This window comes from Eublepharis macularius, chromosome 12, assembly GCF_028583425.1.
Source record: "Eublepharis macularius isolate TG4126 chromosome 12, MPM_Emac_v1.0, whole genome shotgun sequence".
NCBI lineage: Eukaryota > Metazoa > Chordata > Lepidosauria > Squamata > Eublepharidae > Eublepharis > Eublepharis macularius.
In genome coordinates, this window is record NC_072801.1 from 30,244,804 (window position 1) to 30,268,506 (window position 23,703).

The window sequence follows — 23,703 nt, forward strand, 5'->3', positions numbered from 1 at the left end:
GGGAAAGGATAGTTAAATAGTAATTCACCAAAAGGGGATGATGTCAGCATACAATGGAATTCTATAAAGCAAAAGTTGCCCAGTATGTCTTACCCAATTAGAATGAGGGCAACATAATTTACTGGCATTTAACTCACTGTATTTTTTCTTTAATTGAATCTACTTACGTTGCTGGTTTCTCTTGTCACTAGCATTTTTCAATGGAAGACACACAGGGCAATCATGTCGTGTACAATTCTTCCAGTGGGATATGATCTGACGTGATGATGCACAGTGGGCAACTAGGACAAGAAGTAAAGCAATGGACTAAGTCTCTTTATCTTTGAATAGTATTAATTCCTATCTTCTCCATTAAAAGCTTCACTAGTGCTTGCAAAAAAGAAATACACTATGAGCACCACGAAATAACACAAAAAAGAAGATGCAGCAGGAGGTATTCAGCAATGAAGCAAGAATCATACCTAATGGGTTGCATCTACCATATTAACATAGATGAGAAGACATACTGAAGCAGAGCTCAGAGATCTCTTAGGACACGTACATAATGTTTATTTACAAAACAATGGCTGTTTTAAAAGCTGACATATGCCTAAAGTCCCTTGGGAGGTAAAAAATACATCAATGTATTTAAACAGTATAATTTAACAAAAATATTAAATCTGTGTCCTGTGTCAACCAGAGAAAACATGATGAAAGGACAAAAGATTTAATTCTTGTATACCACATAACATAGTTCTTACAGCTCAGTTCCAAAAAACTTAAATTCACTGAGTTATCTGTTTCCAGGCATTAGTTTTCTCCAGCATCTTCTGCGGGAGCCCATCAAGCTGGCATGCGAGTACATCAGTACAGAGGACAACTGTGTCAATCCATTCCATACTGATCCCTCCTAGTCAAAACACAGTAGCTGAATCAGCACCAGTGTAACAGCAATTCTTATCCAAAACCAGCTATTATAGCACCAGACCCCAATGACAAACATTTGTTTTTCCATGAAATACCTTTTGCCCAATCCGTACATTACCAAGAGGACACAGAAGACACTTCTACCCTCCAGGCTTCCCAGTGGTTTAGTCACATGGTTTAGTAAGAGATGAAGTTCTGATTAATCATTCATTTCCACACCAGCAACAGGAGGCATAGTGCTGCTCTGGGAATACATTCACCAACTTGTACTCACTTGTGAGTTGCCCTCATATTCCCTCAGGTGCCATTGTATAAAATACCCCCCCTCAAGCCAGCAGACTGAATAATAAACATTGAGTACTCAGGACTTCTATAAACACCATGCCCCATCCTGCACCCCCCGCCCCTCAATGAATCCTTCCAAATAGCAAAAACTCATAAGCATTAATTTCTGAATAAATGGAACTCTATAAAAAGAACAGTGAAAGAAACTATGCTCTAACAATAGTCCATAAAGTCAGGACAGCCTTATAGTCGTTTCTTCCTTTTACCTTTGGTGCTGCAGACAGGAGGTTTAAGAAAAAGGATATTGGAACTTACAATGAAAGTTCATTCTTTTCCATGGCTGGGATACATCTCGGAAAGGGCTGCCACTCCCAGCAACCTCTGGAAGAAGGGCCAAGAAGAAAAATCTTCTGCAAAGCCCTTCATGAAGGTGGGCGGGAGGGGCACCTCCTAGTTTGGGGATTTAATCCCTCAAATGAAAACCATGCATACTTGTAACAAGCAATCCAAAAAACTAGCAAACCACACCCATGACCAAAAAAACTTCAGCCAAGAAGGTAACACACAAAGATCTCAAAGACAGAAATAAAGACAAAAAGTCTGAACACAAAAGATCCCTCCCTCTCTTTATTACTAGATGTTGTATAGAGTAAACAGGCAAGCATATGAACTTTCTTCTCAAGGCTACCACCCCCACCCCTATTTCAGAATAGACTGTTCTTCATTCAGGACAATTTCTAAGACAGGGCAAGATGTATTCCATCCCCGAAGAATTAACCTTCACAGTAATTTCCACTGTTCCTTTCTCTCTCAGCAGAGGACATTCTAGAAATTGGTGACAAGCAACAGTGAAGATTCTGTTGAATGGAAGAGAATCCCAGTCTCTAAAGAAGAACTTTTCTGCCAAAAACTACTTCCTGGGAAGCAGACTTGTCTATTTTGTACATACAATAAAAAAAGCAAACTGAAAACTGCAGATTTTCTCAAGAGGGACACTTCAGAGGGTACAGCAGATACGGCAGCCCTTCCAACTTAGTGAGCCATGACTAGGGGTGTGCAGCGGGGAAAATAATTGGTTTTCCCACTTTGGATTTACCCAAAGCGGGAAAACAATCTGGAATAACACAAAACCGGAAGCGGCAAGCCACTTCGGGTTCAGGTTTTGGAAATCGTTGGTATGCTTCGAAATGATTCAGAGCATACCAGAAAGAGATTCCCACCTCCCCCCTGAGCCCCCTTCCCCCAACTCCACTTACCTTGAAGGCTGGAGTAGGCCTTCTGCTGCTGCTGCCGCTGCGGCCCACAGGCGGCGGGGAAGGCTGCAGCCAGGGCCTGTGCCACCCGCACCACTGCTTCGGCCTCTGCAGCAGCGAACACCACCAGTGGTGCTGCTGCCGTCCGTGCTGCCGCTTTGGCCTCTGTGGCGGCCGGCAGCACATCAGCACACGCAGCAGCTGCCACCCGCGCCACTGCAGAGGCCGAGGCCGAAGTGGTGGCTGACAGGGTGGCAGCTGTCAGCCACCACGAATCGGGCCCGGTTCGGGTTCTTTTTCCGAACTGGGAACCCGAAGCACACACCCCTAGCCATGACACCCCCCAGTATAGAAAAGCCAAAACCTTTGGAGGCCAAAAAACAATAATAACTAGCAGCTTGAACCGGGTGCAGAACCACATAGGTGACTAAGTACAGTTGACAAAAAGCTGGAGTTATACACTCTGAGCTTCACTGCTATCCCTACCAGAGAGCCAGCACATATATGTACTCTAACCATCTGGATCATAATGAGATTTCCTCCACTTGTATGCCAGTTTTCTTCAAACTTTTTCAGTGCCCCGATCTCCAAGTAAACAGAGGTTTTAATGGCCTGCACTGGCTCGGAGAAGAGGTCTGTGAGCAACCACATCAACAGCCTGAAAATATTTAAAATATTGACCAGAGCTTTGAAGGTATCACTAATCACATCAGTAGGAAACTTCCAAAGCACTCACAGAAATCCATTCAATACGACTAAAATAGGCAAACTATCTTAATAAGCCCCAGTATTACAAGTCTCAGTGAGCCTTACTTCTAACCCTTACCGTCTAACCCTTACTCAAAACAGGTATCTGCCTGCCACATAGCCGGGGGACATGATCCAGCCCCATGGCTGTCATGAAAACTTCAAAGGAGGCCATGGAGGATTATGAAGTCTCGAGTAACAGCTTTCAAGACCTTACAACTAAGCCTGAGCCCACCTCAAGGAGCTAAGGCAGGGAAGTTGCTGGGCAGTTGAGAATTTATTAAACTATTTCTACCCCATCCTTCCTTTGAGGCTCAACGCAACCCCAAATAACCTCCTTCCAGAAAAAATAGCTGCACCTTGTCCCATTTAAACCCCTAGAGAATAAAATGGTCTTGTAGCATCTTCTCAAAACTTCTAAAAATTGTGCCCTCTCAGGGAGCTCATTCCACAGGGTGGAAGCTACTACAGAAGTAGTACAGGCTATGGTAGATGCTAGGCAGACTACCTTAACTACAGAATAGGCAGAAACTAACAAGCTGGCACACAGGGATATATGAGGAGAGATGGTCCTTTAAAGTAGACAGTACATTCCCATACAGTCTGTTAGTCAACCAACAAAAATACAATCTAAACTGGAACCCTGTCTGATACAGCATCCAGTGGGGGCAATGGTATCCCCACAGACCACTAAGACTTCCACTCTCTGACCAAGCCTTGGTTAGTGCTGCACCAAAAACACTGTACAAATCTTTGTACAGATCTATTTTCCCCAGCTCACTAACTACATCTCAGCAATATTAGCCAAGATGTCACCTTCAGCCTGGATGATAGATACATACCATAAGACTGAAACTAGGTGGAAACTTGTGAACCACTGCAGGGTTCAACACTGAGGCTTCCTGAGAAAGCTTCTTACATGTAAATAACATGGAAGTGGGAGACCTTTTCCTAGTTTCACACTGAAGATGAGGCTATGGCTCAGCACAGTAATGTGCTAGGCTTCATGTCTTAGTTCAAATGATTCTGGAAGAATACCAGAATCTCTAGAATCCCTTCCCCCAGGGCTAAACCTTTTTATCAACATCATCTGACATAAGTATGCCACAGTTGCATAAATACACAGTTAATCAGAACTAGCCACTCAGGCCTTGGTTCAAGAAATCCAGGACAGAAGGGAACAGCCAGGGGCCCCATATCATACCTACAAGGGTTCCCTGGGACAGTGAAGGGCTATTGACTGAATCTACTCCCATATTCTTTACAACTCTAACGGTGGGTGGGGAGAACCCAACATTAAGCCCTTGAGCTGGTTTATGGACATAGCATTGTAATCCTGTCTCCAAACATCTGAAATGGGACAGAAAGCAGAGAATCTTTTGATTTCCTGGTGACAAAGGACTCCATGACTGGAAGGCCAAACCTGTTGACTATCATTTAATGCCAAGTGCCTGCTCAGGCTCACCTCCTTTCTCTCTCTTTTTTTGGTCTGCTGAATGGATTCATTAGGCTTTCTAGTCATGTTCTGATTCTTCCTATATTGTCCAGCCCTCCAGCTAAGATCTTCCTCAAAGCCCTGTTCTGTGTGCCCCAACCAGAGACATGACTTTTCAGCCTTGCCTAAGGAATGCCCTTTCTTTTGCGTCCTGCCTGGTACCTGCAGTACTTTATTTTATGTACAAGACAGAAGCGTTCAGCAGGGCAATTTTATAAAGGGATTAGAGCTGTAAAATAACAGAACAGCTGAGGAAATCGTTTTTATAAGGGAACGGGATTATAGTATACCACAATGTTTATTAAATGTATTATCTTGTTATTGAAAGTGCCAGACTGACATCCAGGGCATTCCAGCACTAACCCATAGCAGATGCCTCCTATAGATATACACTTTCTTGAAAGGGGAAGTTCTGAGTAGGAGTGTGCACCCCGAAAATATTTGGGTTTCCTGCTTTGGGTTTACCCGAAGCAGGAAAAACATTTGGAAATACCCAAAACCCGAAGTGGCAAGCTGCTTTGGGATTCAGGTATTTGAATAGCTTCAGAATGCTCCGTAAAGATTCAGATCATTCCAAAGTGATTCAGAGGGCTGGGTTTTCTCCCAGCACCCCTGCCCACCCACCCCTCAGCCCCCCACTTACCTGGCCCGTTAAAGGGACAGTTTAAGCAGGTCCCTTTAAACTATCAGCTGGTAGGCGGTGGGGATCCCCCCTGCTGCCTGCCAGCTGATAGTTTAAAGGGCCCCTTTCCTGCAGATTGCAAGTGGCAGGAAAGGGGCCCTTTAAACTATCAGCGGGCAGGTCGCAGGGGGGATCACCCCCCGCTGCCTGCCAGCTGATAGTTTAAAGAGACCTGCCACTTACAAGCGGCAGGAAAGGGGCCCTTTCAAGTTGCACCGAAGCTTCCCAAAGCAACCTGAATGCTTTGGGGAAGCTTTGATTTGGGATCTCCGAATTGGGGCCACCATGCTGGCCCCGATCTGGGAATCCCAAGTCTTTACAAATAGGGTCCCATTCAGGTATTTTATCCGAATCAGAAACCAGAAGCGAACACCCCTAATTCTGATGGCTACCTTAGCAGATAGGTATGTCACATAGCAGAAAGTGACCCTTTAGATACCTGGATCACAAACCATTTGGAACTTTAGAAGTTAAAATCAGTACATTACATGGATTTTATAGGCTGACTCTCATAGAACATACTAAATGTATCGAGCTAACTTACAAGATATCACTTTTCCTGGAAAGGCCACAAAACATGGCCTGGGGGCCAATGAAGAAAACTGGATCTAAAAACACTCGAACTGAGAATTCTCTATCTTTAATGGAGGAAATAATCCCATCCAGAAGAGAATAAATACAATCCCTGTGAATAATCTACCACTTATCAATATCCACAACCTATCTCCCAATTTGTCTGAAATGTATGCTGCTCAAGCTCCTTGAAAGAATGGTATGATAAAACTGTGTACCTAGTAAAAGACTAAACATTAAGTTTTTTAGCCCATAATTATTTATTTCATTACCGATACAAGGTACCAATTCCAGACATCCACCACTATACCTGGAGCAAATGACAAGCAGAGTTGGCTGTCAGCTGCATACTGATGACACTACTCCAAATTCCCAAACCGCTCCCCCAGAAGTTCCATGTAGATGTAAAATAGGATGGAATCCTGCAGCACCTAGTAGCATAAATGACATAGTGCATAGCTGTAGTATTCCAGCACCAGCTCCTGGAACCAGTCCTTCAGAAAACAACAGAATCACTGGAGCACAGTAATTCCAATTCCCAAGCCTGATATGTATTTAAGAAGGTTGCAATGGTTGAGGGCATCAAAATCTGCTGAAAGGATCTTTGCTATTTTTCCTGGACACCAACTAAACTGATCAAGGCAACTTCTGTTCTAAAACTGGGCCAGAAACTAACCTGAAAGGGTCCTCAATCTACTACATAAAGATTCTGTATTGATGATTACACAATGAGACATTCACTAGTGCAACCATCCACCTCTAGAAAGTACTGAGTTCAATATTTCTCTAAGCCAACTTGTAACTGCAACATACAAGGTCTGGGACAATGCACAACAACTAAAAGTCGTCAAACATGTTAATCTTAAAGGATTTAATGTAATCTGAAAAACTAGCCTACAATATCAGAAAGGCACTACCAAACCTTACCCATTCTGCTTCTCACTGGACCTTGTCCAGCACCCTTCCTAGAACTGACAGAGCAAAAACAATGCAAAGGAGAATGGACCTCTCTTTGACCACTGTCAAACTAAGAAACCTGCTGCCATAGCCAGTGGGAACCTGTGTCTCCTAAAGTTCTCAGTATTGCTGTTGTTTCTGGAGACAGAGTATTATTGGAGTTCCAAACGGATGGATCATGAACCCAAAGAAATTCTTGCTGAACAGTGTGATGGGTCCTGACTTCAAACGGTCAGACAGGTGGGTTTCTATAGTGAAAACCAACCTGTTGAACTCAGCCACTGGTGTCCCCATTTTGTATTTAAACGTGTCTTCCCACCAAACCAACAGGACAAGACAACAGCTACCCAGTATTAGAAATGGCATTAGAAACAGAAAAACTGTAGAAAAATGCAAGGCCCCAGGGATTCCGCCACCCGCAAATTTTCCAATTAAAAATATTTCTCCTCTATAAGTCAGACATGGACAACTCTCAAATCTGCTTGGTAGAAACCCCACCAAAGTTACAGTATTTTGTAAAGGTGTCCTACCTCGATACCTCTCATGGAACATGGATGGTCACTTAATTGAGCAGGTCAATAAATTTCAGTACCTGGGTGTTCTTTTTTCTTATAATATGCCATGGACAAGCCATATGACTGCTGTCATGAAGTTGGCATCTATACACTCAGCAGCCCTCCTGAGATTCTTTCAGACATCAGGAGGCAAATACCTCCCTGCCGCCGTCCAGGCATTTAAAGACAAAGTAGTTCCATTATTATTATTTGGGGGTATCCTTGACAATCGCCAAAGTAATTGAGAAATATGATTCCTGTTTAATTTCCTTTCTGTGCTCCATGTCTAGCTTGCCGGAGTGTATCACTGGTCCAGCTATTTGGCTGGAATTTGCATGACCATCATTAGAAGCCGAAGCCTAGACTGCCACATTTATTTTTAGATTAAAAATTGTTCTTCCCCAGAGGAGAGTTATTTACATCTACTTGTTAAAGATGGTTTTCAGAGTTCTTGGCAAAAACTAGGCAATGATAAATTACAGAGACTGAGTTTATCTTCGGAGACCTTAAAACAAATGGATTACTCCTCCACATGTAAACTGATTAAATCCAAAATGTTACACTTTGATAAACGTAGAGCACGAACGGTATGCTCTTTGGACTATCTGGGTCTCCCTATTCCAAAGATCTTACCTGCATACTGTAAATTTTTAACCGTTCCCAAATACAGAATACTTTTTACTAAGGCCAGATTAAATGTTCTGCCACTAGGGGAGTTAGCAGGCAGCTGTTAGGGATTCCCTTTTCTGACCATTTCTATGATTGCAAATGAGGGAATCTAGATACTATTTGGCACCTTTTTACTGACTGTAAGAAGTATGTACTTGCCAGAGATAAATGGATCTCAGTACTCATCCAGAAGTGGGGGGCGTTTTGAAACAAGAAATAGTTACAAAGCTTTTAGCCGATACTGAATTGAATGTAACTCCTGCTGTGGAATTTTTTTTATCTCCTAACAATTTTTATCTCCTAATGATTTTTTCTCCTAACAACATATTTTATACTTTGTATTTAGCATTTTGGTTATCTAGTTAACCATTTTATTGAACTGTGTAATTCTGTATTTTGAATTACTGAACTTGTCTGCTTATGACCTGTTGGTCTACAAGCATGAAATAAAGGACTTGGACTTAGCTTGTAGCTTGAAATCCCTCCATCTTCTGCAAAATGCAAAAGATACAAGTCCATATCTGGAAATACATACACCCAATCAAGTAATAAGTTAACATATTAAATCGCAAAGCCAAGCTAACTTCAGAATCAGAAAATATAGAGATGAGATCTGCTTAATGAAATGAAGGCCTGCTACCTCCTGCTGAGGCAAACGTCATATAGAAGGAAGACTGCAGTAAGGGCACATGGTGCTTCTAGAGGCATCTCAAATCAATGTTGTTATGTGGTCTGTCTCCTGCTCACCTGACAGACTCATAACCTGCCTTGTGGAATGGCACTTGAGACAATCTGAAGATGCCATGAGAGTTTCATACATTACTGAAGTATGGGACTAAACCACAAGGAAAACACTTCTGGATCCCTGAAACCAAATACTAGGAAGCACCAAAGAGCCTTGCCCCACATGGGGGTTGATATGCAGCCTCTCTAATGCTGGTGGTCAGCTACTCAAGCTTTCTACCAACACTCTGGATACCTTCACTGATGAGACACACATCACTGTGCAGAAGCTATTTACCTATGGAACAAACACATCATAATCTTTTTGATTTTGCAACAACCTGCTCTTACCTTGACAGGCCTTTCCAGCTTGACAGTGTGTCATGTGATTGAGAACATTTTTCATCGTTCGACAGTGGGGAAGAGCACAAGCGCGCACCTCTCCGTTTGCTTGCTCTCGTCTTTGACACTTGTGAGCATGAAGAAGAAGAACCAGTTGTTGCTGAATAAGTTTGCGCTTTTCAGGATCAGCTGTAGGTCCTGTTGCCATTGCCTGTGTTGGTACAATTCCCACCTGCTGTACCTGGGTTTGCATTTGAGGCTAAAAACAAAATATGTTTGCATTATATGAAACAGAAAGCTTGTTCATGAAGCTTCACAAGGACAGAACAACTTACAAGGTAATCTGGTCAACTCTCAGTGGCTTGTCCACCAAGTTAAATGACTATGTTGTGATCACTTGCCCTTAAAATAGCAACCGGCAAAAAAAATCTAAACATATTTACTTTATTCTACATGGTGAATTTTTAGCATTTACTTCTCAGAAGGAAATGTATCAAGAAGCATACCATTTAAGAATGTAAAGGTAAAGATTTAAAAATAAAGGTATGCTTAAAGCCTGAGGCATACAGGTGAATCTTTGGGATAAGAAACCAACCACATCATCGCTTTTGCACCTCTATCCTACACGGATGTGTCCGTCATTTCGATGGAATTCACATGAGCTGGCTCATATTCTGAAATCTAAAGTAGACCTTATATGGAGCAACTTTACATGAGGGGAACGTATCACCTGTATCTCCCAACTGTCAAACACACACACTGTTGAACTGATAAGAGAACTAAATCACAAAGTTTTTCTTTTAATCCCTCATGCTGAAATGTCCAGGAAAAGCCCTGTTCTGTGCCTCTTGCTCTGATGCAGTCAACAACCATGAGCGTGTTAACAACCCACAGCGGCAAGGCATCCTTCTCATTAACAATCTTCCTGAAACAAAAAATCTCTTCCAAACAAAGTAAGTTAAATTGTTTTATCCCAGGTTTACATCTCTCTAGCATTTATAGGCTTTCTGCTTTTATTACGGTTGGCTGTTTGATTTTTAATTTGCAGTGGGAATTATAATATTGTTGTTTTTTAACCTTTGGACTTTTATTGCTTTTTTGCTGATTTGTATGGGTTAATTGTTGTTGTATTCTTACTATTTTAACATTTAATGTTGCAAGCCACTCTGAATATCCTGCAGAAGAGGAGAAAAGAAATTTAATAAATAACATTTATTTCCCATCAGACATGCATCCTAATCCTAAAGAGACTGGATTGGATCCAACAACATTGTTCCACTAAGTGGAGAGTAACGTTTCTTCTGCCAGAGCAAGGACCTTTTACTTACTGTGAAAGTCTCATTGGATCCAACCCATTGCACAGAAATCCCATTGATCTCAATGCTAATTTGGATTGAGTGAATGTACTGAGGTTAGAGGAGAACCATGTACATTCTAAAGCTAGGCTGGCCTATCTGAAAGTGTCAATCTCTGGTATCTTCATGTTTTGCAGCTTTCTTTTGCTTTCAACTAGTATTTCAAGCAACTGACTCACAGAAGATATATAGGGGTATATGATTTGGTATTCTTGAATTAAAAATGTAGCCAAATACCTAACCAGTATTATTTAGCTATATCCAGTATAGTTGGGTCAACCCAGATATATTCAAGTATATTAAACAGTGGATTGCTAAATAAACCCAAATTATTCAGGTTTATCCGGGAACTGCAATGCAGGCCATTTTAAAGATGGCTGGCTTCTCATTTCTTGTTTTTTTTCTTGGCTTTTTTAGGCAGCAGGGGAGAGGGGGGAATTAGGCAGGGAGGGAGGGAGGAACCAATGGGTGGAGGAGCTCTAGTCTGGCCAATCACAGGGTTTCTTTGATGGGAGAGCCTTTTTCAAATTCTTGCAAGGAAAACTGGCCTGGCTCAGGGCAGACTCCATTTTAGAGTGAGATTTCTCAAGACTATGCTGTGAGTGTTCTTAGCATCTAGCTGCTCTGAGAATCTGTCTTTCAGATTTACCACTGCCTAGATTCTTCACTTTTTGAATGACTCTGCTGCTTGCCAGCCAGACCACCTGAGGAACTTCTGCCTAGTTTGAGAGTTGTAGACTCACTGTTGTTTTCCTGTTTTGAGGGGGAAGAGGTGCTTGGCCTGATGTTGGGTTGGGAAGGGGTAGGGTAAAGGTGAGGAGGGAAAGGGGCAAGTTCTCCCTCTGAGGCAGAGGACATCTTGAGTATTTCCATTTGTTCAAGCAGGGAGGCAGGAAGTTAAATTTTCTTCCTGTTACCGGTTGACACCTGGAACACCCCCCCTTCCCAGTTCTTTCCTGCCTCCAGTGAGAGCAGTTGTAGCAGAAGACTTCTCTGCCTCTCATCGGAACTCCTAGCCTTTTTCTTGCATTCCAAACCATTACTTTCCCCTTTTCCTATCTCCTTCTCTTTTTCCTTCTCACTTTCTCCTCCTCCTCTTTCTTGTTCCCTCCTTTGCCTTCGGATCCCACTCTGTTTTTATGACAAGCCCGACGGCGTCATGGAGCCCAGTGACTCCGATGGGAGCTTTATGGATGAGGAGGAAGAAGCTCCTACAATGGCTGCAGCCATGACAGTGAAGGCAATCCATCCGGTGCTGTCCTGCCTCTCAGGCAGGAACGAGCTCCCAGCAACTTTCCAGCCTGAGCCATGCATCCTGGCAAAAAGAGTGCAATGCCAGCAGAGGCATCCAGTGATTCCTGAGGGGAGCAACACTGATCAGCCTTCCTACAATCCACTGCTTCCCCATATGGAAATGGAAGCTACATGCTGTCCTGTCAGCCTTGACCAAGCCTCCCTTTGAGCCACTGAGGGACATATCCTTAAAATGGCTAAAGTTAAAAACAGTCTTCCTAGTAGCCATCGCTTCAGCCCAGAGGATCTCAGAACTAGGCGCCTTATCAATCAAACCACACCTATGCATATTTCATAAAGACAGGGTGGTCCTCCATATAGACCCCCATCTTCTTGCCCAAGGCATATTCTAGATTCCACAGATTTCAGGAGATCAATCTTCCATCCTTTTGTCCCTGTCCCATGCATACTAGGGAGAAGGAATGGCACAACCTCGACATGAGGAGGACCCTCAAAGCCTACCTATCCATGTGACACCACCAGAGTTGCTTGTTGCGGTTTGTTTTTAATATGTTATTAAGAGTTCCTGTTTATGTCGGGGGGGGGGGGGAGATTGCTAAATAGCCACTTGCTGTTTTGTTTTGTATTAATACTTAATTAACAGTTGCTTGCTGTTCTGGATGGGGTGGGCAACTGCTTTCTGCCTGTAAGAGTTGTCGAGAGTTATTGTTCTGGATTTCAAGAAGGGAGCTGCTTGATTCTCAAAAAGGAATTAAGCTTCTTGCTAGAGTGTAGTTAATGCCAGCATCCATGCCACTGTTGTGTTAAATGCCACTGTTGTATTCTGCATCCATACCATCGTTGTGTTAAATGCCATTGTTGTGTTAGATGCCATTGTGTTGTGTTCTGCAAGCATCCCAGCATCCATGCCATTGTTGTACTCTACATTTTATACTGAGAGTGATATAAGCACCCATGCCATTATTATGTGGTGCATCTTACACTACATTTTAAACTCATACTGATATAATGCCAAAGTTCAAAGCAAAGTTCAATACTGTATCTTATGTATTTTATATAAGTAACCTGAAGGTGTTCAGACTGTTAATACTAATTTCTAGAGGAGCAAGTGGCTTCTTTGTTTTCTCTAAGAAATATGCGCTTTCACTTCTGAGTGGCCTTGGACCAAAGCTGCAGCTGTGTACTGAAATGTATCTTTTCACAGGAGGGAATGATTCCACTCTGTACTTTCTCTAGACTAAACTGTTTAGTTCCCATGTAACTTTTTAGGTTTTCACAACCGAATGCAAACCCTATATCAGCAGTTCTATTGTTTGACTAATTACTTCTGCCAACTTCTATCTGTGAGTGCATAATTGAAATGAATAATCTCTAAATAAAGTTTCTTCAACCAATGCACGTGCTTGCTTGTTGTGAGGGACTTGGGGATCTAACTGCCAGGGACTGACACCCTAGGACTGACACTTTAATACGTTTTTTTAATAAGAGAACATTTTTCCATTTCCAGATTAGACCCACAACCATTAGCCAGCTTTTAGAGTAAAGTTTTTTAAAAACCAAAGACCCTGATACTTGGCTAGGTCTTGAAATCCAGGGGGGGGGGGGGTGGAAAACTGTTGTGGTTTAGTGCTGTAGTATGTTAGTGAATGTAGTGCAGTTGAGCTATCCCAACTCTACCTGTAGTACTAGTGGGGACAGAATAAATGAGAGGAGTCCAATGGGGCCCTAAGGAAGGGCAAAACAAAAGAGTAGCAGGGTAGAAGGAAGGGGAGAAATACTGCTTTCTCCCCACCTGCATAGAGGCCTGCCCCAGTGCAACTGCCTTCCACCAGCCCAGCCTTTGGCTCGGCTGGTGACAGCAAGAGGGCTTGCAAGATCCTCTTTACTGAGGAAGCTGCAGGAGCACTGCCCCCACAGGTGCCTGAAGAAGCTGGCACTGAGCAGGGGCCTGTTGCTGGGACTCCCCGTTCTCCATTGTTGTGACCCAGCAGCAGGAGGAGCAGCAGCATGAGGTGTACTTTGGCTGGATCTGGGGGACATGAATCTTCCACTCCTTGAGCTCATCCCAGGAACCCAGAGGACGCTGGAGGATAAACTTGCCACTGATAACAAGACTTCCCCAGTTTCCTCTGAGACCAGCAGAAGGCCTTTGGGGGAGAGACAGAGGAGAGGATGGAAGCAGCAGCAGATGATGAGATGGAGGCACTTCTCAACGGTTTCACTCTCAACCATCTCTTTCTGGCCCCCTAGACATAGTGTTTGCCCTGTGCACTTCAGAGAGGCAGCTTCTGAGGTGCCGCAACTGGAGGGAAACATGGGTCTCCCTACACCTCTGCTGTCTGGGATCACTTCCAGAAGACAGAGGACCCCCCACTATGCACAGTGCCAGCTGTATAAGGCCGGGTTCAGGTGAGGGAAAGACTTGGCTCAGGAACCTCTTAAAGAAGCACCATCAGGCAGATCTTCTTTGGGGGGAGAGAGAGCCTAGTGTTGCACGGCTATCAGCAAGCCAGGAGGGGAATTGTCCCACAACCACCTCTGGTGCTCTCCTCCCCAAGTCTCCTGAAGAGAAGGGTCGCCAAGCATCTCTAATGGAGATGTTTGGTGAGGGCAGCACTAGTGTGCCAAGGGGATATTCATAGGGCAAGGAAGAGAATCTCCTCACTGACAAGACGATCGCTGTAGATGGACTTCCTTTTCCCATTATCAAGGATGTGAGCTTCTGCAGACTGCTCCATTATGCCTATCCTTGTTACACAGCTCTTGTTTGCACCATGCTGAGCAGGGCCAGGGCACCCACCCTTTACAGGGCTGGAAAGGACTATTTGAAGACACAGTTGTCCCACACTGCCAGGAGAAGTGTGTGCTTCACATCCAACATCTGTACCTGCTAGGGTTGCCAGCCCCCCCTACCCCCCCATGCTGCTGCTCCTCCTGTTGCTGGGTCAGAACAATGGAGAAGGGGGAGTCCCAGCAACAGGCCCCTGCTCAGTGCCAGCTTAGTTGCATGGTGTATTTTAAGTCTGTTGTGATCCGCCCTTAGCCCACTTGTGTGGGGAGGGCAGACTATAAACTGAAGAAAATAATAAATACCCTCCTGGCAGCAAGTGGAGGACCTGGTACTCACCGTCCTGTGGCCACTGGCGTGTGCACGAACTCCCACCCCATGCAAGAACATCACTTCCAGGAAGTGACATCATTGCACAGGGCAGGAGCTGCCTCTGGGAGTACTCCCGTGCTCTGCAGGGGACTGAATTGGGCCGGACTGAGCCTGGTTCAGGCCACTGCAGAGCATGGTAGCGCTGCTGCGCTCCACAGCAGCCTGATCCAGCCCGATTCAGCCTGAATCCAGCCACTGTAGTGCAAAAGACTGCATCATGCTGCCCGGGAGCGTACCCAGGAGGTGCATTCCCCCCTCCACCAGCCAGGTAAGCAGGGAATCCCCCGCCCCCAGCAGGGAACTGGCAACCCTAGAACCTGCCTTCAGTTGCAGCATGTATACCCCTTGCTGACTGTGCACTGGTGGCAACCCAATAATCTTCTAGGTGCATTAGGCAGGGTGAGATACGGAGCTGCTGGACTGGTAAGGCTTTGCTCCACACCGGTTCTCAAAGAGGCACATGTGGCAAACAACATCTCTGCCATCGTCAAAAAGTAATTAGTGCAGTGATTAGGCAGGGACATCACCATGTGATACATGGTGACCAATGGTGGCACGAACTTCTGAGCAGCAGAACTACAAGTGGGCCTCAAGCTCATTTACTGCATGGCCCATAAACATCATCTTGCAGTGAGGGATGCAGTGGATCTGGACCTGAATCCTGAAGATCCCAGACTGGACACTGCAACTCATGAGTTCCAGTGTCTCATCATGAGATGCTGGCACATCATGGGTCACTTCTCAGGCAGTGTGAAAGCCACTCACCAACTGCACCAGAAGCATATCCTGGCAGGCATGCTGGAGCACTGTGCCTGATCAGAGACATAAGCACTTCCTCGAACTTCACCTGTACCACGCTCAAGCTTTTAGTGGAGCAGTAGGTGATGAGGTGGGGTGTGGGTGCTGTTCAGTCAAGATGACTTGCTGACCATCTCCCAGATGGCGGAGGTCCTTAGGCCCTTTAAGGACTTCACCATCACAGTGTTGTCTGACACAGAAACTGAGAATCTGATCATTCCTTTGATCCAGACATTTCAGAGGAAGATGGCCTCCTTTCAGGATCCAGGCACAGGATATGCAGATCTTGTTTCAGCAGTCTGTGCATGCTTATGAGAAAGCTGCAAGAGGGCACCAAGTCCCACCTGTGACCTCTCATCAAGAACAAGTTGTACATGTTGGTGATCATGTGTGAGCCACACATCAAGGGCAGTACTGCCACGTGGGCTGGAAAGCTCTCAGCTTTTGTAGGCCAGGATGGGTACCCTGCCAACAGAGGGAGAGACCAGGTCTAATGTTCTTGGCACCTCCCTTTCTCAGCTTGGTACCCTCATGGCCACTCTCAAGATATCCAGAGCCAATTGGGGGGGGGGGCGCTCAGTTCCTCTAGAAATATGAGGCACATGAGCCAGGATTAGTCAGGGCCCACCTTTCAAAGCCCTATGAGTTTGTGTACCACTTGTCCTCTGAGCTCCAGGGCAAGGAAGGGGCAGTCTGGCTAGACCGCTCTCATGTGGCTCAGAAACTCCTCTCGTGCCCTCTGACAAGCATGCAGAGCAAACATCTGTTCTCCCATGTGGGCAACATTGTCAGCCCTCATCACACTTGCCTGTAACCCTGGAGAGTTGAGCAGTTGGTCTTCCAGAAGGTCAACTTGTTCCACTTCAATTTCTCAGCTCTGGGCTTTCAGAGTGACTGAAGTAAGCACACTGTGTGCCTGCATCCTCTGTCAATCTGTGTTGGGGAAGTAGGGAAAAGCACTCTTCCCAAAGTTAACAGGTAGAAAACCAGCAGGCCAATTTATCTAGTTGGTATACTATATAAAATCCACATTTCCAACCTGGAATCTCATCCCACCCATCCATCCCAAAAAAAACCGCCCAGGCCAGACTACTAATTGGACCTGCTGACCCTAGCACAATTCTGTGCAGAAAAGTGGCACCAAAAATGTAGTTCTCTTGCCACATGAATAGGATGTTAGGAAAGTAGAGACCACATTGCCAATGTTTTAAAACAAGTAGAAGCCAAAACCAGAGAGGCACCCAAGATGAAGCTAGTGAGTGCTGTTGTGTTGTTCTTGAGCGCTGTTCACTTCCTTCTTCGCAGGGGTAGGAGAGAACAGAAGGGCAAGTGATGAGGGGCAGCTTCACCAGCTCTCCCTTTAAGCTGCTCTAAGTTAGTGAGTGACAACACAGGCTGCAGACAAAGGAGAATTTGGATTACCTAAAATTACCCCTCCCTCTGACTTTCTGAGGCCTTCCTTGGGAGAGGCATCTTATTCTGCTGTGTGTGTTTGCTTGCCATTAACAGTTGATGTTAATGGCAAAGGCTGACGTTGGTACTTGCTTCTGTTCTGTGGTGTTCCCACAGTGGCCATGGGTTCTGCTTGACTTCTGTGAGTGACACTGGTTCTGTTGGGCTTGCAATAGTGTCCTCTGTTTCAGTTTCATTCTGCTAAGATTCTTGGGTTTGACATTGGTTCTAATGTACTTTTTTGATTCAGCTTGCATTAGGACTGAGCCTTTGGCCAGTGGGGTTGCCTCGTGTGTTTGGTTAGGTGTTTCTGCCCGAAAGCCAGCTTGGAATTCTCCCCCCGCCCCAGGGAAAAAACAGAGTAGTGGAGACAACTTGTTCAGGGGTCCATTGAATTAGACCCCTGAATCCAATCTTCTTTAAACTTGGGGGAGAGGGGGTCTGTAGAGGACAGGAAGGACTAGGTTCCCTGCCATTTCGTTGGAGCTTGCCTGAAAAACACACCCCAGGCCCCTGGACAGGTTCCCCCATAGAGAATAAAAGAACAGAATATATTCAAAATCCCAAAATAAAACCCAGATATAAATACTGAGTTTGTATTTTTGGACCCTGATATCAAGAATACCAAATATTCATGGTAATTCAGATACCCAGAACCAAATAATACCAACATTTTGGGGGCATGCATACTTCCATGTATATATAGGTCTCTGTTCTGCTGTAGCATTAGAACTGAATTTTCCAGTCAGTACATGACGGGGCTACTAATGTTCAGGTGAACAGTTGCCATCTCCACATCCTAACTCACCTGCCCACCCTCAGTTTAAAAGTGTTTAAATACAGGTTCCCTTTTCATATGAAAAATATTAGCAACACTTCTTCAAAAAAGAAAGCTATTGTGTTAATGCTGAAGAAAAAAGTAATGTAATATTTTACTAGACCAGCAAATGCTGAAACATCAGGTAGTAAAATAACTAATCTGTGCTCCCAAATATTTAGCAAACTTTTTAAGGCAGGTTTATAAATAATTTTAATAAATATAGTCTGGGTCACATTAAAGGCTATATATTCTAAGACTAACAAAGATCATCAGTTTTCTTTACATAGAAAAGTTTCAAGGAACCTAACCAGCTTCATTTCAGAAGGTATATTCAATAATCTTTTACAGAAGACTGACAATATTAGTAGTACCAGTACTCTTGTGCTAAGTGGTAGTGTTTAAAATTGACCACCTGCTTGCCTTTCTTGCTACACCAAGGCACCGGAAGGAGAAACCTCTCCTCTTCCAACACCACAAGGAAAAGAGCTCCATGCTATACTCCCTTCCCCACCAGACAGAAACAGCGGCTTGCTTCTCCTTTTGTTTCACCAACTGCTGAAATAGCTTTCTTGACTGATGGTCCATTAAAGCAGTAGGGAGCTGGTTCATCTCTTAGTCTTATGAAGCCAAGCCCCTTTTTTGGGAAACCTCACAAAGGCAGGTCCTGCCCATGGCCATTAAGCCTTGATAATTACAGGCAAGGTCCTCTGAGATGGGACAGGATGAAAAATAACATAGTAACAAAATGATAAGAGACCGTGTTAAGGCTCCCATCCTTTCCTTTTGAAACACATTTTAACCAGCATCCAAATAAAACAGCACTAGGACAGGTATCATTTTTTGATTTGGGAAAAAACAGATCTTAAAACTTTCTAATTCAGAACCACAATTCCCTTAACAAAAATTCCAGAAATGAACATTTTAACCCAAGAAAATGTATGTGTGCCACTTTATATGCTACCTTTCTTGCTGATTGTGTTGATTAAACATGTCTTACAAGGAAACAGAAAATAAACATTTTCAAAAGTTTCCCAGTGACTTGCCAAAGTTCCAGTTTCATAGCCAATTCACATTAAAAAATTGCAATTAATATTTCATCTGATGTTTATTTCATATACCGTCTCATAACCATAAAGGTCTCAATGTGGTTGTCATGAGTATGGGGAATCTGCTGTATTTTTCAGAGAAAAGGTATGAATTCAGCAAAAGGAGTAACAGCAAAGTTCCAACATGGCAGTTGACTGAGTAACTTCATGGATTTTTGCCTCTCAGAATTCATAACCATGCTGGCTTTTGATCTTGTCAAGAAATCATATGCTTGCTTAAAATCTAAGATTTCACTACAACTGAGATACGTTTACAAAGTCAACCTTTTGCTATTCTTACTAAAAGTATAAAGGTTGCTCTGGCAAAATCTTCAAAGGTCAGGCCAGTCTTTTTCCTTTGTTTAAATTTTAGGGAATGTCAACTTTATCTAAACTGTTTTGTTGAAGCCAAAATTTTGATTGTAAGGTATATATCCCTTCCCTAATGTAGATTTTTATCATTTGTTGGAGAATGCATTGGTAAAAAACTAAATATAATGCATGCAATAGCACAGGCTGTTGTGAACAAATAGTAACCTAAAATTATTATAAAGTTTGTTTCAGTGCACTAAGAATGTAACTCTATTCACCATTATATTGTCAAAGGCTTTCACGGCCGGAGAACGATGGTTGTTGTGGATTTTCCGGGCTGTATAGCTGTGGTCTTGGCATTGTAGTTCCTGACGTTTTGCCAGCAGCTGTGACTGGCATCTTCAGAGGTGTAGCACCAAAAGACAGAGATCTCTCAGTGTCACAGTGTGGAGAAGATGTTGGCAGGTAATTTACATGTACTCAGGAAGGTGGGTTTGGGTTGAGTCATCCTGTAAGAGTTTCCCAGGGTGTGGAATGCTAATGGAGGGAGGCTTCACTGTATCCTGTGGAGGTTCTTTTGCATTTGGATTGGTGCTTGATATGTTAATCTTCTCTGCAGGGCTATTGTAGGATGTAGAGTATAGAGCACAGGGAAGCCATTGAAATTCATAAGCATAAGCACAATTTCAACAGGAAAGAAGAGACTTTAAGAATGAATAGAGATTGGTTTCCAGTCCTGAAAAACACCAGGCTAACAAAATACTCTACATCCTACAATAGCCCTGCATATCAAGCACCAATCCATATGCAAAAGAACCTCCTCAGGATACAGTGAAGCCTCCCTCCATTAGCATTCCACACCCTGGGAAACTCTTACAGGATGACTCAGCCCAAACCCACCTTCTTGAGTAGATATAAATTACCTGCCAACATTTTCTCCACACTGTGACACAGAGATCTCTGTCTTTTGGTGCTACACCTCTGAAGATGTCAGTCACAGCTGCTGGCGAAATGTCAGGAACTACAATGCCAAGACCACGGCTATACAACCCAGGAAATCCACAACAACCATCTATTCACCATTCTCCATTTCAGAATGGCTATTTGCTTTAGTAGAAAGTGAAGCACTGATAGTCCTTGTTTGTTCATATTTCTTGTTAGGAAAGTAGCACGTAACTGAATTAATCAAATTACAAGTTCTTTATAAGGCCTCAAAACACTTTAAACAGAAACAGGTATTATGGATCCTGATTTTAAGTTGTTATACAAAAGGGAGGGAGTAAGCAGGTCACAAGTTGGATCCAGCCAACCTTTTCACACAATCTTGCCCAACTGAGCTCCTTATAGTAGTCTCCATCCCACAGAGATTTTTTACATACAAGTCCAACAGCCCTCAACATAGCCTTTTTGGAGTTCAATGAGGAAGCCTTTTCCCTGTCAGAAAACGTAGTTGAATGCAATCCAGTATGCAAATATGAAAATCTACTTTACATATAGTGAAGTGAACACACAACACTACCATGTAATTTTTTTCACTGTATTTCTAAAAAGCAGTAACATTTCCAGTCTTTTTCATCTATAAGCTTATGGGGTGGAGGGTGTAGCAGCCAGCCATTGTGTTTTACTAAACCGGTTATAAAATTCAATTCCACCACATTATCTGTAACATTCAATTCCTAGACTGATTGGACTTACCCTACATGTGTTAACTATTTTATAAACTTATTATAGTCTTACTTGTGCTTAACTGGAGTTTTGACTTACTATTAAAAACTGATTACTTACCTGGAAGTGTTTTTTGAGTGGTTATTTGTGCATTCCCACTGATGAGCTTTGTACTCGCACAGAGCTAAAACTTAGAAACTTCTATTGCTTGGTTTAAGGCACAAAAACGCTCTCTCCTCATATATGCAATTCTGACAAAGCATGCCCGAATGGGAAAAGTCACATCTTCCCACTCCATATAATTCAAAAAGCCCATAGCAAGTTGAAAGCACCTGTCTCATGAAAGGTTGGTGGTTCACATGAACACACAGATAACCACTCAACCTGTTTTTACTTTGTCCATCACTTCAATGAGTATACACTAGCAAGCTGACCTACCTGGAGGCAAGTACAGGCGCATCTTTGAGAACAGAACATAAGAGCACTGCCCTTCTGAAGGATGTATCTGCACTGGCTTGGACAACAAGAGCATTGTACTTCATGAAGTCAAGTCCAAGCAGCTGTCCTGCAGAGCTAGAAAGAGGAATCCCTCTGTTGAACACCAAGGATATGGCAACACCCTGGTGGAATGAGCTCTGAGTGCCCCAGGAAGAAGTCTATGTTTAAATTCGTATCAGAGCTTGACGCTTGACAGTAGCCATAATCCAAAGGCTGAATCACTAGGAAGAAAGCTCTTGCTCTTTTGTTGGGCCTGAATGCAGGAATGAACCCTAGACTTTTCTGAAAAAGCCAGTTCTAAAGGAGCAACAATACTTTCCAAACATCCAACAGAAGCAAAGCTCATTCTGCTTTCAAGGCTGACTTCATGGAGCAGGTAGAAAAGATCAGGTCTTGGTTTAGATGAAAATAAAAAAGCACCTTAAGTAGGAACTAGAAATAAGAAGAATCTTAATGCAGTTCACTACCACTCTGTGCCAAACCGCCACCAGGTAAACTACTTAAAATGTGATGAATCATCCTGGGATGAATGGGGAATAGACTGCATGGTTCTGGTTGCTCTTATCAATGACCTTGGGTGCAAGAGGGATAGGAGGAAAGGCAGAACTTTGTCCCATCCATTGGCTGGTGTGGGCAAAGAGGCTGGGCTTCAGCAATTGTCCACTACCTGTTGGTACATGCTGCTCAAAAACACTAATGTACAACTGTCCCTTTGAGGCTGAAGAATCTGCCAAAGTGGTGTCTTTGCTTACTACAAGGATGGTAATCAGACCAATGTTGCACTTGATACATCGCTTCTTAAAGGCAGCAGGCTAGGTGAATCAAGGTGATGAATGGGAAAGGTGGGATATAAATGTTTTAATAAGTAAATGCTCCATCTTCTTTGCATTATGGCTATGTTGTTATGACTACCTGCACTATTTTGCTTTGTAGCTTAGAAAGAAAGGTGTGAAGTAACTTGTAGACAACTAATAGCTTGCAGTGACTGATTTGGAACTGCCTCCGTTGAGGTGATCAGGAGGCCAACTGTGTGCCTGCAACACCAGGCACACCACCCCCACAATGAGGCATCTATGGTTAATACTATTTGAGATGAGTGTTATGAAGGCTGCAAACAGCTCCTAGCACTACTGATGGAACGTATGCTAGCTTCTCCCAAGTGTCCCTGCATAGGTTGGAGATTACAAATGAAGACATCTCATTCTCTGCCCGCTGATAATTATGGCCATTATAAGCCCTAGAAACTTTTGGAGCTGCCTTTGCAGTGGTTGCCAGAGTAAAAACCGCATGCTGTAGCCCCTGGCAAAAACAGAGGAAAGATTAATGCTGTAGCCCCTGCCAAAAACAGAGTCTTGAGTTGCTCCTATAAATAGACGCATTCTTACAGGTGAGGAAGGATGTGACCTCTCCCCATTGACATATAGCCTAGGATAGACAGAATACAAATGGGGCTGCGCAAAAATTGCAGGGTGAGCATTACAGAGACCCACGCCAGGCTTTCAGCCCCTACCTTCGCAGAGAGCCTTCCTCTTTGCCACCTCTCTTCCAAACACCACTGCCCTTTGAAGCCCCTCAAAAGGGAAGGCAGTTAGGGAGGGAGGAGGTGGTGAGAAAAGTGTCCCTTGCCATCCACCCACAACTTTCTTGCCCCCCACCCTTGCCTGTGACTCCACCATGCATGCACCCACCTTTCTTCCTTCCCTCATTCGCCCCAGGGAAGTCAAAGTTTACCTTCTTGCTGCTGTTGCTCCTGACACCATTTTACAGGCAATTTTAGAACTTTAAAAATTGCCACAAGGCCCTGCTCCACATTGGCCATGCAGATTGGGGCTTTTTGGCAATTTGTAAGGAGAAAACATTACCTGTAAAATGGATTCTTGGGTTGAGTGGGAGAAGGGGGGAATCCAGGAAGCCACCTTCCCCACCCTATCTTGGGATTTTTGGGTGCTCCTAAAGCAGTTTCCACTTTCTGGGTGTGACGTGGTCTTTGTCTGAGATTATGCGCTGCAGTCCTTTTCTACCACAAGTGGTGTCACTGAATCAGATAGATTTAATTGTAGCATCTCACCAAGGTTGAGACCGACGACCATGTTGCTGCCTTGCAGACTTTTTCTACAG

The 23,703-nt window shown here is 43.8% G+C and overlaps 1 protein-coding gene across 3 annotated transcripts in view; it reads right to left on the reverse strand.

Moving 5' to 3' along the window:
- Positions 1–23,703, reverse strand: part of CREBBP (CREB binding protein) — a 166,115-nt gene that overhangs the window by 94,242 nt on the left and 48,170 nt on the right. For all 3 annotated transcript variants that reach the window (XM_054995489.1, XM_054995488.1, XM_054995487.1), the window contains 2 exons: positions 9,196–9,445; positions 168–281 (listed from right to left, as the gene is read on the reverse strand). In XM_054995489.1, coding sequence (XP_054851464.1) covers positions 168–281; positions 9,196–9,445 — 364 coding nt within the window. The remainder of the gene's footprint in view (positions 1–167; positions 282–9,195; positions 9,446–23,703) is intronic.